This window comes from Falco punctatus, assembly GCF_963210335.1.
Source record: "Falco punctatus genome assembly, chromosome: 3".
Classification (NCBI taxonomy): Eukaryota; Metazoa; Chordata; class Aves; order Falconiformes; family Falconidae; genus Falco; species Falco punctatus.
Genome location: NC_137582.1, coordinates 51,495,317 through 51,512,999, shown reverse-complemented (window position 1 = coordinate 51,512,999; position 17,683 = coordinate 51,495,317). Strand labels below are relative to the sequence as shown.

At 39.9% G+C, this 17,683-nt stretch overlaps 1 protein-coding gene across 19 annotated transcripts in view; it reads left to right on the top strand.

Moving 5' to 3' along the window:
• DTNA (dystrobrevin alpha) overlaps positions 1-17,683 on the top strand; it is a 233,872-nt gene that overhangs the window by 189,028 nt on the left and 27,161 nt on the right. For 12 of the 19 annotated variants that reach the window (XM_080381486.1, XM_080381485.1, XM_080381490.1 and 9 more), the window contains 5 exons: positions 5,432-5,509; positions 6,137-6,229; positions 13,273-13,360; positions 15,845-15,942; positions 17,295-17,408. In XM_080381486.1, coding sequence (XP_080237612.1) covers positions 5,432-5,509; positions 6,137-6,229; positions 13,273-13,360; positions 15,845-15,942; positions 17,295-17,408 — 471 coding nt within the window. The remainder of the gene's footprint in view (positions 1-5,431; positions 5,510-6,136; positions 6,230-13,272; positions 13,361-15,844; positions 15,943-17,294; positions 17,409-17,683) is intronic. The other 7 variants (XM_080381483.1, XM_080381481.1, XM_080381479.1 and 4 more) reach the window with 2 other exon arrangements.

The window sequence follows — 17,683 nt, the reverse complement described above, 5'->3', positions numbered from 1 at the left end:
CTCTAATTAGTCTTTTGAATAGACTTCCTGCTGGCTGTGGGCTCTGCCAATCTGTCTTGCTTATGCAGAGCACAAATCTTTCATTTTACCCTTTCCTGTAGGATTAATGTTAATGTATCTAGTGGAAGTTGGAAATATCATTTTGGAAAACCAAAAATGCTACACCTTTATGGTTTCATCATCAATGTATGGCTTGCCTGTTGCATTCTTGACTGAGGAACAAAAGAGGCTTGCGTGAGAGCCTGGAAACATCTCCCACGCTCACAGCCAGCCTCCTCTTCCTCTTCCACAGCTTTTGCTGCTGGTGGTTACTGTTCTGCAGTTGGCTCTGCTTGCCAGTGACCTTCCCCAGACACTTTTTCTTTGCTTTGCAAAATGGCCACAGAAAAGGCAGATCTAAATTCTGCTGAAGCTAATGAAGACTTCCCATTTACATAGTGAGCCTTGGATTCGGATGGATGCCTCTGGTTGCTGCACCCTTTTCCCAGCATTTCCTCTCATCTTTCGGTCACTAAAGGAAAAGCCTGTTTCATTCTGCATAAAAGAAATATGCAACTGAGTAAGAACCGTTCCCCAGTTTTTTTACTGTGGAGTGCAATGACCTTTCTTCTTTCTTTTTTTTGATTAATCCACGAACATTAGCTATAATTCAGTAAGCAAGTACTGAGACCAAGGTACTTTTCTGTTAAATGCCAAGTTCTTCAATCTGTATTAGGCTAATAACAGTATCTTCATTCATTCTTTTAGGTTTTACTATTATTATTGCCCTGGGAAAGTCAGGCCTCAGTAGTGGAAGCTCATCCTCTCGTACATCAGAGAAACAGACTTTGACAGCTCTGTTTGCAGTTGTGCTGATTTTATATTAAATGCTCTGTGATTCATATTATAATACAAATTGTACAAACTCAGGGTAAAATATCTAGCTGAATGTAATCAATGCTAAAAGCTCTGCTGGCTGTGTTTTCACCGCAGATAACTTATGGTTACTATAATTTGTGTTGCAATCTAGTCCAGAGGTTTCAGATAGCTTTACAGAAAGTTTTTATGTAATTACAATGTTTATTCAAAGGAGAATTGGCACAGGCTGCCATTTGTAGCATTCCAATGGTATTTATTTCAGCTACTTGTGTTCATATAAGGACATAAGCATTTGCAGCCAGTTTCTCCTTGTAGCAGCAAATGCTGAATTCAGCACACCGACTCATTTTGCTGCTGGAAATGGATATAATCTCGTAAGTTCAGCACAATATCATAATTTCTGGATTCATGAGTGAAAAAAGGAAATTAACTGGGAAGAAGAAGAATTTTATTAGAGGAAATCTCTTTGATAACTGGTAAACACAATGACAAATTGTAGGGAACAGCTGAAAGGGGATTGAACATTATATGTTATTTGCAGCTTAATTGCATCTGAAGCACCAGTTTTGGGTGGGTACACAATTATTCCAAAGCTCAAAGGCTGTTAGATTCAGGCTTTCCCTGAGGTGCTTCTCTAGTTTTTTCAAGCCACTTCAGAATCAAAGTCCACTTAAAATTTCTCTGCTTACTTTGCTTAGTTTGAGCAACCAAGTCCATAAGAGAGCTTTAACGAGGAGGTTGGCATAACAATTATAAGCACCTTTCTTCTAAATATATAGTGTGAAAATTGATATCAACAATATGCTCCATACAGTTAAAGAGCAACTTTAAAGCACATTAGAAAAGAAGAAACAAAAAAATCTCTGATCTTCTCCCAAATACCAAATCACAGTCATTTGTTGCAATAACAGCTGCTTTGTGATTAAAACCAAAAGTTCTGTAATTTTTTCACTGTCACTAATATTTAGGTTTTAACCTCACATTTATTTTTGTGATCTCCAATTACCTAGAGGGCAGCAGAACAAGGGAATATTGCTGCAGAGTAGGTAATGCCCTTGCAAACCCCATGAATTGGATATGTGATGTCAAAACAGGTAAACTGAGCATTATAGAAACTTCTGTGTAGTCAAGAGGAATAAGTCTGTACCCTGAACTAATGTTTTCTTCCTTATTTGGGTTCTCTTGTTTCCCAGCTGCTGGCTCAGTGCTGCCTTCAAGTACATAGCTACCATAGTAATGGATACAGTCTCTTTCTTAATAAATGTCTTCTTTAAGCTATCAAATTATAGGGCTAGCATGGGGTAAGATGAAACAGGACATTTTTTCTTGCATTTTTCTCAGTGCCACTCCCCCACTCCCCCCACTAATGCATTTAGTTCTTCTAAAGGAGTAATAAACTGGAATAAATGGAGTGATGCAGCACATTTTGCTGAGCTTGAAATTACTTTGCAATTCTGTGGTAGATAAAAAAAAATGCACTATGGTATCAAATGCCCACAGCCAAGGAGAAACTGAGTCTTACTTAACAATGAATCAGAGTAGCTGGTGCCTTTTTTGAACTCCACATAAAAGCTAAAAAAAAAATGGGATATTCTACCTAGGCACTGCAAGAGGTTAGGCCAGATTTCTGGACAATAGTTTTGGAACAAAACATACTGGTTGCTGATGTCAGTTTTTCTATCTCTAAGGAGTGTGGTAGACTTGAACTGCAAGTTGCCTTTGTATGTTATTTTCAGAATAATATGAGAATCCTGCTTATTTCATCAGCAATGTTCTACCTGCTAAAACAAATGTTTGTATGTGTGATTGTTTAGTGTAGTCACTAAAGAGGGTATAACATTTAGAACAGTATTGCTAGGTCTGCATGTTTGTAGACATCTATTTGGAGCTGGAGGTTTTGTCTGTTAATTTGCATGGGTAAGCATTCTTTGGCATCTTGCAAAATGTTCCATTTTAACAGGAAAATATATTTAAAATTTATGCTCCAGTTGGTAAGACCCAGAGAAACTCACTGTGGCCAAAATGATCTCTGAAGTATTAGCTATATTTTGGGGAATATGTGGAGGATGTAGGAAGATGTGGAAGAATAAGAAGGACAAATGTCAGCTCTTCCAAATGAAGGAATGTTGAAGGCAGAAACAGGGACAAAGCCCAAAGGGATTATACAAGAGACAGCCTAACCTTGGTATCCAAAGAAATGGTGAAAGAATTAGTAAGCACCTGGAGTATAATAAACCAATGAGAAATAACCAGCACGGGTTTGTCAAGAACAAATTATATCAAACCAAACTAATTTATTTCATTGACAGGATAACTGGTCCAGTGGGTAAAAAAGCAGCAGCACATACGATAGGTTGACCTTAAAAGGACTTTTGACAAAGTCCTGGATGATACAGAGGTGCTCAAAGGAAATATGGGCATGGGGAAATCATTATAAAAGCAACACTGAAAATCAGTAGTTAAATTTTCAAAAGTTTGCCATCATTCTAGGAGGAGAAAAGCTGGAATTCTTGAAGGCTATAAGTCAGACACTGTGCATTATTTCTTGTAATGACCTAGTGGGAGTGTGTGCAACTTGTAGATGGTACAAAGGTTGAAATAGTTATGGGAAGGAGTGCTTGGAGAGCAGTTTCTAAATTAAAAAATAGATCAGTTGCAATGGTAGTAATTGATGCCCAAATGATCTGAAATCAGTTAGAGGGAACTCAGTAATGATAAGTGAAAAGTGCTGCAGCAAGGAAGCAAATAATCAAATGAAAGATTAAGCATAATTGCATGGACAGAAATATTTTAACAGAGGACCTAGCAGTTGCAGCGAACCACAAACTAATTGAAGTCAGCAATACGATTGTTAGATTGCATCTGACCCTGGGACATCATGTGGAAAGATACTAAAGCTCTTTCCCTGGAGGAGGAGAAATCTTCCTGGAGGATTGCACCCAGTGTAGGGCAGCAGCATGAGGACAAATACACTGACTAGCGTGACAGTGTCCAGAAGAGACACCCAAACATCAGAAAAGCTTAGAAAACATAACTCATAAAAAGAAGTTGGGAGATAGAAGTTTGCATAATCCACCAAGAAGGAAATGAACATTGATAGATGTGACATCCATTGCTCAATGAGTTGTTTGCTTGCTGGTCACTCCACCCTAACTGTGTTTCTTCTGGAGCATAGGAGAGGAGAACTTAGGGTTGATAGAGGGGGCATCGCACTGCACTGTTAGAAAGTAAAGCACAAAATCTGCCCTGGGGTCATTGGTCGCCCACTGCAGCAACATACTTATCTTTACTTTAAGAACCGACAACTGTATATTTTGGCGGAAATGGCACACCCTGTACCCCTTGAATGCATTTTCCTTCTGTAACTGGGAGGAAAATGTGGGTGGAAAACATACCTTTCTAGATGGCATGGAGCATGTTAACCTGCATGGGTATCACTTCGGTGGAAGCACAACAGACATAAGTAGCATGTTGATGCTTCACATAGAAATGTGAAGCAAGCATTTTTTCTTGCTGTGCAGTACAGCATTTCCTTTAGCTATCTTCCAGATCTATTATATATCAGCAGGGCTTTGATTGTTAGGACACCCTTCAGTATCATCCTTATCAGAACCCTGCTGCCAACCTTGACCTTCTAAAAGGAGGGGAATGGCACACACCTCATCTTACTGAATTCCTTCTTTGTCCTAACATTAAAGATTTTGATTTCTAGTCAGTCAAAGCCACATCTGCACAGATTTATCATGCGTCATATTTGTGCAACATCATCTGCCTATACACACACACACCCCCGCACGCATGCAGCTGGAGGCAGAGGTGCATGCATGCTCACACACCTGTCTTTTGATCAGGCATTTACAGTATCAGTAGCCAAACCAAAAATTAAAGGTGAATAATTTTAAAAAGAAGAAGTTAAAGTATATTTTCATTTTGCTTTGTTGTTTTACAAACAAAAAATACTGCAGCATGAAAGAAAACCTAACATTTCAATCTGCATTTTTAGCCAGTTACCTTATTAACATTGATATTTTAGCATTGGGAAAGATGCAGTTAGCGCCATCCATTAAATACTGTAATTAGGAAGAAAAAAAGTGGGTTTGATGAACTATATATTTTTTTTTAATCAACAGAACAGTACTTCTGAAAATTGAACTGGTGTATCCCATCACTGGATCTAAATAAGCACATTTCCACAGATTATTGAAACCATCTTATGGCAAATGTGGAGAAAAGCAATTCAGCTGTTATGGTGAAGCTTTCCCTGCTTGAAAGCTGCATTTAGGATGATGTTTATCGCAGACTCCACCTTGAAACTACACAAGCTTTCAGCTCTCCATTTGTGAGAGAAGCACATTTTGTCTGTCTTTTCTGTAGTGAAGTCTTTATAGTTTGCTTTTGGAGAACAGGAGGGAAAACTCTAGTTTACTTCACATTTACTGAATTTTTCAAAAAATTTTTTAAAGCTTCTGTTGTTATTTTTATTCAGTCCAGCGTGGTTGAATGAGTTTCTCCAAACTCTGTTCTGTAATGAATTTCAGACATCACTTCTTAGTTTTCCTGTCTTATTAACTAGCTCTCCTTCCAAGAATACTGAAGTAGAGCAGAGCAAACTGCTGGCTAGGGCTGCTCCAGCTTTCTTGAAAGGCAAAGGGTAAGTTAAAGAGAGAGAGTATGTTCGTAGCTTGCACTAACACAGCTAAACTAAAACCTTTTCCTCTATTCCTCCCCTTTTTAATGTATTCTGTAAACATATATCTTTCCTGAGAAAATTGTGATAACCAATTAACCCAGTGAGCTAAGTAGGGCATGTTTAAATGTATTTATGTATACCTGGATGCGTGAGGTCTTGATCAGACACTTCCAAACAAATCCAACTTGTGATTTTAGTATGTTAATAGTGTGTATAACATATGTATATTTAGTGTATATATGCAATATGTAGTATATTAAAGCAAATACTGCCGACCTCACAATCTGTTGTATTTTGAAGTAAATGGTACAGTGCAGCTCCAGTCCCTGGCCCAATCTGGCATCTCACTGATTTCTGAGGCTGCCTCTGTAATCAAGTGGGATTCTACATCCTAAACCATGAAATATTTAACATATAAATCACAGTAGTAACAAAATAATTTCTGCACTTGGTGATTGTTTTTTTTTCTAAGAGCACTTAGTGTTCGTTCCTAAATTCCCATTTCACGCTCTCACTTGCTCCTGCTTTCTCTGTTTATGTCCCTCTGTCTGTCCGGCCTGCACCGTCTCTCCCCTGACCCTGTTCCAGGTTACAGTACAGCCTCGATGTTGCAGACAGGCTGGCCGATGAACATGTACTCATCGGGTTGTATGTCAACATGCTGCAGAGCAACCCCGCACGGTTAGTGCAGGTTTGGCACCTTTGGGGAACCCAGGAAAGGGACGGTGGTTGGTCACGTGCTGTCACTGTTTCCTCCTGGCTACAAGCTGAAGTAGCTCTTAATGAGCAGTAAGCTAAAGAGAATGTGCATCAGCATGGGGTATGTCCTCCCGAAGTTGGTGGATTGTGGCAATTGCTGTTATTTTCTCTAGTGATGGTAAATAGCAAGGTATTGCAAGTAAGTGCTTGCTTGAGAATGGCTATGCAAATTGATTTGGGATACCGTGCTCTAGTCAGGGCAGGGCTTGGTGGTGGTACGGAAATCTTCATACAATGGTGACTTGGAAGTCCACGTTTTCAAGGTAATAATTTTTGAGGTGCTACATAATTTGCAGCTTCACCTTGTCGTGAAAGTAAGAAATGGTAATAGTACATAAATAATTATAATAGGAATTTGCTTGTTACCCTAGTGAAGAAAATTCATTTCAATTTTTACATGTCAGGCGTTGTTCTGAAATCTGCCTGATTTCTGCATTGTTTGAATCTTGTATATAAATTTGCCTTTATCTTATTCAACCTGAAGAACGACAGGTTTTTAAAACGGCTGTCTGGAGCATAGTTCATTGTTTCTGCTTGAGCGAATGTAGAACTTTGTCTACTAAACCCCCTCCTGACGCAGCACTCGTGGATGGTGGCATTGCAGTGGGCCACCCTGGGGAGGGGAAACGCTGTCTCCCCTCCCCATGTGAACAAAACTCAAGAATCTACAGCCCTGTACCAGCAAGGCGGTGAGTGCTGTAGTATACGGCCCTAGAAAGTATGGTGCTAAACAGAAAACTCTACAGTGTTTCTAACAAAACTACACTCATGAGGTTTCTTTTGCTCATAATGAACCCTTCGGTTGCTTGTACTGCCATTGCAGAGTGTTTCCCAGACTGGGAGAAACTTCATTTACCCTTACATGTAGAAGGCAACAAGCAACTTCATTTGGGAGAGTGAACGCAATGATTCTCTGCAGTCTTACAAAATTCACTTCTGTGTTTAGCTCCGGTTGAAAATGGGACTAATTTGCCATGCCCAGTGAAAAAAAAAAGTCTGCCTTCATTGTTCTGGATCTGCTTCTCTACTCTATAGCCCACTGGAAAGTGCCAGTGGGGGAAAAAAAGGCAAATCAGTTTTTAGTGAGGAAAATTAAAACCATTTCTTCAAAATAAAAACATTGTGAAGGGGAATTTCATTCCTGGAGAAGCATTTCCAGAGAGCAGGCTTGCTGAGTAATATCTATGCTGTGGCTGTGAAGACAAGCTGTTGGGGGCCTGTGTGTAATGGCTGTGTCCATGGCTAAGGACAGGAGCATGCTCTACCCCTTAGTCTGGCTTGACAGGGAGAAGGAGATGTGGCCTTGCCTACCACAAGTGACTTATTTGGTACAGTTGTTCAAAAGGCAAGCAAATAACGGATATGGTTTAGAATAATTTTGTTGCTAGGCTGGTTTGCCAGGCATGGCATTTTGGATGCCATGTCTGTGGTTCGTTTAGCTTCAGCGAGGACCACCAGCTAGATCCCCTTGTGAGTGCCTAATCTCATCTTTACCATCTTCATCCTCTAAAATTTATCCGATAAATTCGACCTGTTCTTTCAAGGTTGAATATATTTTTTTGAGCCAACCTTACCAAGTCATAGTATATTCACATCCAAATAAGCACATACAAATTATGTGCCATAACAACCTTCAAGTTTAATGTTTTTGAGGGATGGAGAGTGACTGATAATGATCTTAATTGTTGAGTAACTTATGCAAAGCATATTACATAACATCTGATTACTGACATTAAATCACTGCAAAAGAAACAACCTCAGTTATTTATACAAGATACCCATTAGATTTTGACAGAAACATAACCAAGAGGGACAGCAGTCTTAGTCACACACAAAACCATGCCGCATTGCCAGTTTCTGCTTTGTTGCAATGAGGCTGCTAGTAGAGAAAGAGAATGGTTATATTTTGATAAAGACAGTACAAATGAAGTGTTGCCATCCCACAGCTCCTGTGTGAAGCCAGTTTCCAGGAGAGGTAGGTGAGGTCTCTGCAGGATGCTCAGCTGCTGCATCTCATATAGGCTGGGTTAGCATCTTCTGGCAAAGGTGAACTCCTTCTGCCTGTTCCCCAAAGTGGCTGGATATTGTCTGCTCAAAACCCACACAGCTGTATTAAGATGGTGCTGACTTCAAGTTATTTCACCCTGCAGCTTAACAAGATTTGGTAACCTGAGTAAGGGGTGTGTAGATGCAGTGCTTAGAGACATGGTTTAGTGGTGGACTTGGCAGTCCTGGGTTATCGGTTGGACTTAATGATCTTAAAGGTCTTCTGCAACCTAAATGATTCTATGTAATTAACCATAATCAGGTAGCTTCTGATTTAGGAGAGGCTAGCTGTTGTATCTGCCTGCAAAATACCATGTGTACACACCCATATGTGCCATCACCTATTACAAGTGCTACTGGCAGCCAAAGATGAGAAGAGCGTTGATGGTAGCTGGACCTTCATCTGCAAGAAAAATCTGCAGAAACACTTTGTGAGCATAATGCATAAAAGTATTTTCAGAGGTATATAGTAGCGTTTCAAAACAAGGGAGGGTTTTTTTAGGTATTGAGTCAGGCCAATTTATAGTAGCTAATGATAAATCCAGTATAGCCCAGTATACCTTTTTCCTGGTTTAAGTGTAGCTAGTATTTAGGGTGGGGACGGTGGAGAAATGTAATTAATTTGGTTAATTTTCACTGCTTATCTTTGGTTTTCATCTGCAGTTATTTGATACCGCAACTAGAAGTACAAGTTTTTCTTTCCATCCCCCGCAGGCTAATAACCTACTTGAGGATTTTTTAGAATTCAGTACTCCAGGGCAAATTACGAAACAAAAGAAAGACTGAATTCGTTATTTATAGTAACTGTATGGGTAGAAAAAGTATCCCTTAGCCAGATGTTTTGGTTAGTTTAAACATAAAGCATGTTTTAGCATGTAAAACCAACAGTTGATATTCAATTTAGTTCATTTTTAGTGTCTGATTTGAAAAAAAGAACTTTTAACTGCAAATAGTTCTCCTTTTTATTTGTATAAGTTAGAGACTTTACCTGGTTTTGAAGATTAATTCCACATATTTCAGTCTTTTTCTTTTCAGGTGCAGAAGAAAATAAGATGAAATATTTTATATGTAGGAGGTTATTTTTGTTCCACAGAAAGTTATTTTCCAATTTTTTTATGTTATACTGTGTAGTACTGTGGTGAGTCATATTTCTGTACTATAAAAGTGCCGTGCTATTCTATGGTATTTTTAAAAATGTTTATTAAGGGGGTGTGCCCAACAGCTTAACTCCAGCTAGGAAGGCTGGACTATTTTTGCCTTGAAAGAGGAAAAACAGAGACCTACTGATTACAGAGGAAATGTGTAGATACTTGGCTCCCTTGAACAGAGTCATTTTATGATTATACCCCCCTACCTGAGTGTTAACATTTTGATGGTAAAATCTTGGTGATTCTAAAGTAAATGGCAAGTTAACAGTAGCAGAGAGCTCAGGTGATGTGTCTCAGTTTAAAGTGCCTTAAAACCAAGCCAGTTTTGAAAGGGTCACGGGTAAACAATCCTCAGAATACATTTGGTGAGTTGCTGTTAGGGCATTTGTTCTTACAGTCCTGAGGTTTAGAAACATACCCTTTAATTTGTAAGCATTTTTGATAGTAAATTATTTATTAAGTGAATGTTTGGAGAGTAAAGAGTATGTCGTGAAGACCACACTGATACCTATTGCTAAAATTTCACTAAGGACTGACATTTCTGAGACTTTTCTAAGCAGTGGTAACATTAAGACCACCAGGGGACATCCATATCACCCATTGCAGGGTGCCTACTGCAAAACAGGCTGATTTGACGCATCTAAAGCTTGAGAAGTAGCAAAGATCCTCCAGTGTCACTCCTTTGTTCCCAGGCTATCATATTTTTCATCCTTTGCCTGCAGTTTTGAGATCCTTTTTTTATTAATCTTCCTTAGACCATAGAATATTACACAGATCAACTGAAGCCTGAAAAAGAAATCCTGTTGTACAGGTGATAATACTAGATATTCACTGTACATATGAATTAAGGTAATTCTGCTGACCAATTATTGCTAAAAATTAAAATCTTTAAAGAAACGATCACTAATGGAGAAGCAGTGTTAAAAATGTCATTTAACTATTTTAGAAAAGAAGGATCAGCAGCAGGATCTTTGTATGCAAAATGTTTGTTTTCTTTCAAAAGGTTGCCCGAATCATTCTCTTGAGGGTCTCAGATTTTGCACACATATTCATAATATTTTAAAGCTTGTATGTATTTCACTGTATCATTGTCCATGAAGTTGCTGAAGTAAAACAAAAGTGAATTACGGCAAATCAGAACTCTGAGACATAAAAGTCTTGGCAGTCAAGGTTAATGCTGCTGTGCATACCTCTGTGCTTAATGATCACATAGAACAGGTACATTTCAGAACTAAATTTATCTCATCCATTGAAATTTAATTTACAGAGCTTTGTGGCTAGTCATTTGTGGCATTCATAGACCAAATTTGACGTGCTGCTACCGGTTATTTTATGACATCCACCTACACACAAATATATATCAAAGACATTAAATAGCAAGTAAGAATCAAAAAGCTGCAGTGGCTTGGTTCATTCATTAAAGCCATTGTCTCAGGGGTTAATTCACATTTCGGAACTGCGTTGCAGATTGTGTTATGCCAACAAGTGAAACCATAATCCATTATTTTTCCAGGGTGGATAATATGGTTGCACACTGCTGTAAAGAGGAGAATTGATGCTGAATGCCTTCTGTTTTCACAGCCATCTGTTAGGACATGATGGTTTAGTCCTTATGGAAAAATTAAAAATTAATTATACTGTCATGAAAGTAACCCTTATTACCTGGTTTGCATAATTTCATGTGTCTGCAAGAGTTGCTTGCTCTTTCTTTCTCTGGATGACGTATCAGGACAGTAAGCATGAGTATGTAAGAAGCAGAACTGTGTAAATTTAGAAAAATAACCTTTAGCTTGGGTCTTTTGAGAAAGTAGATCAGTTATCCCACAAGAATCTGAGTAAGCATAGAGTTAAGCTATATATGTAAAAAAATAAATTAAACATCACCAACACCAAACAGTCAGTGCTCATCTGCCACCCGAAGTCTTGTGTGCAGTCTGCAGCATAAGCTTAGCTTACACAGAACCCCTCTGGGTCTGACTTTTCATAGCTTTACTGGTTTTCTAAACTTCATGTTTGTGGTCTCTCAGGTTATTGTCAGAATGAGAAAAAGATGATGTTTGTCTCTTTTCCTTTACTTCAGCAAGCCATAACAAATCCACATGACTCCCAGCTTTAGTTTAACGATTAATGGATATCAACCACTACTCATCGTTCAAACATAACGTTAAAATCCCAGTGGACTTAATCAAGCCAACCAAATGATGCACATTGTAGCTCCCTGAGGAACCTGGGGGTATGAACGCACGGAGAAATTTTGGAGAAATACTTCCTTTTCCTTTTAAAGATGCCAATTCTTCAAAAGCAGAACTTACTGCACAAGTGCCATTTTCATCTGGAGGGCTTTTCAAGTTCAAGATATAATTTCTAACAAAAATCAGAATATGATGCCCACAAAATAACCCTTGTTTGCACATTCTTTTGAAACGTGAAGCTCATTCACCAGCAACCAGTTGCATGCCCTGAAGAGCCCATCGGTAGGACAGTGTTTGCCTGTCTCCCTTCTGCCAAAACACCACACAGACAGTTGCCAAGGCATAAAAAAAGAGGTCAGACTTACCTCTGCCTGGGATGGTTTGCAGGCTGTCTTGTATTCCACACAGCAAAACAGTCTTCTCACCTCTTAGGAGCTTCGTTTTTTCCTTGTATATGTACTAAAACTTACACAGTGTAGGTTTCCAAATCCCAGGATTATCCAGGGTCAGCTAAGTCCTCTTCAGATTTCATTTTTTGACAGTTTGTTAGTTTTGATGGTTCTCTGCAAACTTCTAAATGCTTAGAAATAGTAAAGGTTCTCACTATATTGCCCTTTTCCTGGTCATCTAAGTAATAGCCTCCATTTAAAATAAGAACAGCTGGCAAGGGATTAACCCAAGAGAAATATTTGCCTTTGATAGTCTGGGAGTGGGGGTGAGGGGGAAGTAATAAGGTGCAGTATTTGAAAGGAGTTTACTCTTTAGTTCTTATGCTTTTTGAGTGATTTTTATGGAGATCCTGCACATGTGACCAAAGCTCTTCATAGTTGTCACTGGTAGACTCCTGCACCCTGGCAGCAGGCGTTGACTCCAAGTTAAAGCGAGACCAAGTCTGGAATCAGTGGTGATATATAATAATAAGTTGCAATATTTTAAAGGAATTCAGCATATTTGCTGTTTAGTTCTTATGCTTTCTCATCACCATTATGTGATTCTCGGAAATCTTACTCCCAAATACCAAGAAACCAAGAATAAAAGAGAAAGTCCAACTGTAAATTCCCAGATCAGTGGTTCCAGACTGTGGCCCGTGAGGCCTTGGTAAGTGCCCTGCAAAACTGTCCTAAGTACTGTTTTCTGTTGCAAGTCTGACAAAGCTTCTGAAATTTTTCTGAGCAAACACTGAGCTTCCCGCCAATCCATTGTCCAAAAAGTAATCACTCTTCTAGGTGATACGACAAGGCTGAGAAGTAAAAACAAATGCTGACTGGTGGTCTTAACCACGCCTGTTTGGACAGAGTAGCCTGCAAGTTGTATCTTGCACAGCCTTGGCCAGGGGTTGCAGACCGCTGCTGTTTCCCCCTAAGGGAAGGTGCTGCCTGGCCCCTAGAGCTGATCATTCCAGGGAAATTACCCTCTCACTTTGCTCCTTTGCTCAATTAACATTTGCCATTGTTAATTTGTCAACATTTTGCTTCTAAATTCTGTAACAAGGGTGTGTGAGTTGACAATGTGACAGAGCAATGGTCATTTTTACCGTGTATTAACATGTCTTCCCTCCTTCCCCTCCAACCCTGAGCAGCGTGCTTGACAGTGCAAGTCGCCTGGATGAAGAACATAAGCTGATCGCCAGGTATGCAGCAAGGCTGGCAGCAGAAACTTCTTCATCAGTAAGTGTTTTAATTAAAGGAAGGTACTTTCCTTCTGTCATGTTCCAGGGGCTTGGCAAGATCAGGGAAATTACATCTGACAGTCTTAATGATTAATGGATTATTTTTCCCTATCCTTTTCATCAGATGCTTTTACGCTTTAGCAATAACAGTTTTAAGCAGTCCATTTAAACCAAAGAATCCACATACTAATGCATATAATCTATATACTAATGCAAGGGTGTTTAAACAATTACAGCAAAGGGAATCTGACATCTTGAACCCGGGAAAGACTAAAAAATACTGTCTGGACCAGCTTTGGTTAAAGGTTAATGATTTACTGCAGTGGGAAAATGGGGTGGTGAATCCATTTTACTCTTTAGTTCAAATATGATGGCCACTAGGGCCCTAAGTGCTGAGGATTTTAAAAAAATGGTCTTCAGCAGGATGACTGTAATGACCCCCTGCATTAGCCCTGGCTCCCATTTTCATTTCAGAGCAATGATTATTCTGTTCTGTGTATCCCAAGACAGAAGGTGATGACAGGCTAAAACCTCACTAACTACATTCAGGAACAAGAGGGAGTGAAACAGGAACCTAATCAAAGTATATAAAATCTTAAATGGCACAAATAAGGTCAGCCTAGTTACGTCTTTTTTCCGTCTCAGCACATTTGATAGAACCATAAATGATGGTTAAGTGAAAAGCAGGCAGTCCAGAGTGCCTGGAAACATATTTTCACACTGAGATTTACGCTGCGGGGTCAATTGAAAGGGTGAAATCAGGCACCAGTCTTCATATAAAAACATTGAGTCACGTTCCTCCCGAGCAAAGGCAGTGAAGATGAACCTGCTACCCCCGTGCAGCCATCTGTCCCGGAGGATTTCGCACTACCTGCAGCTGCAGGGGCAAAGAGGGGTGTTCCTGGTCTGCCAGCCCAGCCCAAATCAATCCCTTCCAGAAGTGTGACACTGTTTCAAATTTCAGGCAACCTGTAGGTGATGGTCCTGTTTCTGAAGGATGGTAATTCTTTATGGGAACAAGTTTTCCCATTAATAATGTCTCTGGGTAGAAACGGGTAGAAATCAGTTGTATATAACGTGTCTGTGATATGGGGGAAAACTTAGGAAACAATATTTAAGTAGCTTTTAAATAGAGGTGGTTTGAAGGGAAATACTTTCTCGTTGTCATCCACCTGTGCTATTTGAACAAAAGAGATGGAAAAGGGAAGGTTTCTGTATACAGAAATCTTTCTGAGCACGCAAGTGGCACCACATTAGGAGTGCAGTGGAAATTTTCAGAGCTTTGCTCATGGTCATTCTGTTTTTTAAGGAACAAAATGTATTAATAATACTGGGCATTCAGGATAAAGATCCCTCGTTTCCCCTGTATCAGTCATGACATCCACCAGCGTGTATCAGTTTTTCTTTACACACTGCTCTGCTTCGCCATGGTTGGAGTGTTAAATGGGAAAAGGTAGCCGTAGCAGAAGAAATAGTGAATGATCGCAGGTGTAAGGTGCTGTCCTTTCCCCATAGACAGTGCTGACGAAGGTTGGCACTGAGATGTATCTTCACCCTTTTCGAGGGTCCAGCCTCTGGAGGAAGAGGTGCCTGGCATCAGCTAAAATGAGGCTCCAGAGTTAGTCTTCACAGGGCTTTTACAGTGAGAAACACTCAGATCACAGCAGTAACTCAGCAGAGTATTTTTTAATGTGATTCTTTCAGGTTGGAGTTAGAACTACATGGGTGTCTTTGCTGTGAACCTTTAAATGTCTTGTTCTGTGTTGTCATCAGTACAGTACTGAAATACAGGAGTGTGAACAAGGAAAAAATACTTGGTTATTGCTGATGAATATGAAAAAAGAGCATAGTCCAATGAAGCTGTTGCGAGCACTGCCTAGTTTAATAAGAAATAGTTTAATCCCCACCTCATTTTATTGGGGAAAAAAGGTTCTGTTGCACCTGAAGGAGTGGGGAAAGAGGTTTTCTGAAGTACCATCAGAGTGTATAGGAAAATTTGGCCAAATGGGCCACACAGCCAGACTGAAAACTGAGTACAGCTTTCAAACTGTAAGTAAACCGTACTTTCAAGAGAATGAAGCATCAAAGCATCACTGCACTGGAAACACTTCCCCTTCTTTTTGGCGTTGCTGATTTTTGCTTCAGTGTATTCCTCTTTTTGGTATCAAAATTAAGAGCCATATTACAGCAACTGCCTGCAGCAGTGCTGTTGCCTTTTACGTTTGGTTCAGAGGAAGCTCCTTGAAGAAGCAATGAATGACAGGATTGCAAACACTGAGTCTTATTTACTGTAGCACATACCCTGCTTTTACTAGCAATGGAGCCATACCGGTTTGAACTCAACATGTATGCTCTTTTTTCAGTGTAGTCAAGCCTTGTACTCATTTTCTGTAAGCAGATTTCACAGTACATATCTGTGTTGAACTCATGGGTGCATGCTGGCTAATCGTCCTTCAATGCAGCCTTCTCTTTTGTACAACAGCAGCAGGGTCAGCAGAGAGGGGCATCAGATATCTCTTTCACCATTGATGCAAACAAGCAACAAAGGCAGCTGATTGCAGAGCTGGAAAATAAAAACCGGTAAGCATCCACAAAGTACCTGGTTTTGTTCAGTCCCATATATTATGTATGTTTGTTTGTTTCTTAACATTTTTTACCACCTACTTCTGTGCAATGTGCTCATTATACATGCACATACACCTCCCCCTACAAAAAGCACACGGCACAGAAAGGTCCACAGAGTATGACAAAGGCTTTGAAATCCATAGCCACTCTCTTTTAATGAGTGTACTGTTCAATGACATGATATAATCATTGATACTTTACTGTTTGTTAAGAGTTAAAAAAAAAAAGCCTGTTCTCTTTCAAAACCAGATTAACTTTCAGTTGGGTCCTCTGTAGCACTGTAACATGAAATAATAAAAGGATCAGTCATACTGGCAATGTTATGCTCCCCTGCTTTTATTTATTAAAAAAGTGATTAAAGCTCACCAGAACTACTTCTGCCTGGGAAAGGTTTGCAGAAAGATTAGCAGCAAGTTAGGCTGCTGATCAAATGAGACACCAGGTACGGATGTGACCGAGAGTGTCAAGGAGAAATGGGCTCGCCAGCCCCAAAAAGGAGCGATGCCCATTTGTCAGCAGCAGAGACTCTGGCCCTGGGTATCAGACTGCCTGATGCCATGAAATGTATGGCAGCAGAAGTCTGCTTTTACTGCCGGACTGTAAAACAGAGGCCAGACCAGACCAGATGGTTTCCTATTCCAAACTCGGCACTGCCTTCTGTCACCATGTGATGAGCCACCAGCTCCAGCCTCGATTTGTCTTTCATAGTTTGAGGCCTGCCTCCTGACCGTCTGCTATCCAGCACATTGCAAAGAAGAGATTCAATTCACAAAGGTTTCAACCTTCTGCTGCGAAGCTTTGTATTAGCCTTTTGAGACCGCTCCAGGTCTGGCAAGCCAGTCGTAACAAGTCCTATTGAAAGTCCTTCTTCATGAATTGTTGACCGCTTTCACATCTCTGCTTACACTGGAAGTATTTTTGAAGTGCTAAACATTTTCTCTGATACTCAGGAAGGGCCAGATAGGTTATTTTCAGTTTTGTGAAGTTCATGCAGTGCTTGAAATGTTCATGGGAAAGAATTAGGAGGGAGCAATTTAAGTAAGCATAGAGCTATTTCATATCTACCTCTGATTTTGAGGGGTCATGAAGAAATATTTCCCTTTATGATGAAATCTTAGAAGTGTATTTAAAAAATACCCAGAGCCCTCTCCCATTGCTGAGGGCTTCTTTTGTTGGCTGGAGCCAATTATATCTACGTTGATGAAGAGCTACATACAATCATACTTTTTCTCCTCTTGCAAGATCCAGTGAGCTGGTTGTGTGGAAAATTATTGACTTATAGTCTTCTGCTTATTCTCCTCCCCAAGGGAAATCCTACAGGAGATCCAGAGGCTGCGACTTGAACATGAGCAAGCATCTCAGCCCACGCCAGAGAAGGCACAACAAAATCCCACTCTCCTTGCAGAGCTCCGGCTCCTGAGGTAAGTCCGCAGTGATAAAACCTCCAGCCATGACAGCCCAGCTAGTCATTCTCAGCGAGAGAAGAAATAAGAGGTCAGCCTGGCTTACAGTTTGGGGGGCTTTTTTAAGTAAAGAACACAATGTGTATTTTTTCTCCATTTTCAGTGCAGGCTGTAGTCCTAGAAGTAATTAAGCCTATGCTTTAAACAGCGTGCATGAGGAATCTCACATATTACTCATGTACATTAAATTAAGCATTTGCATTAGTGTTTGCAGAGTTAAGCCTTTAGGTCAT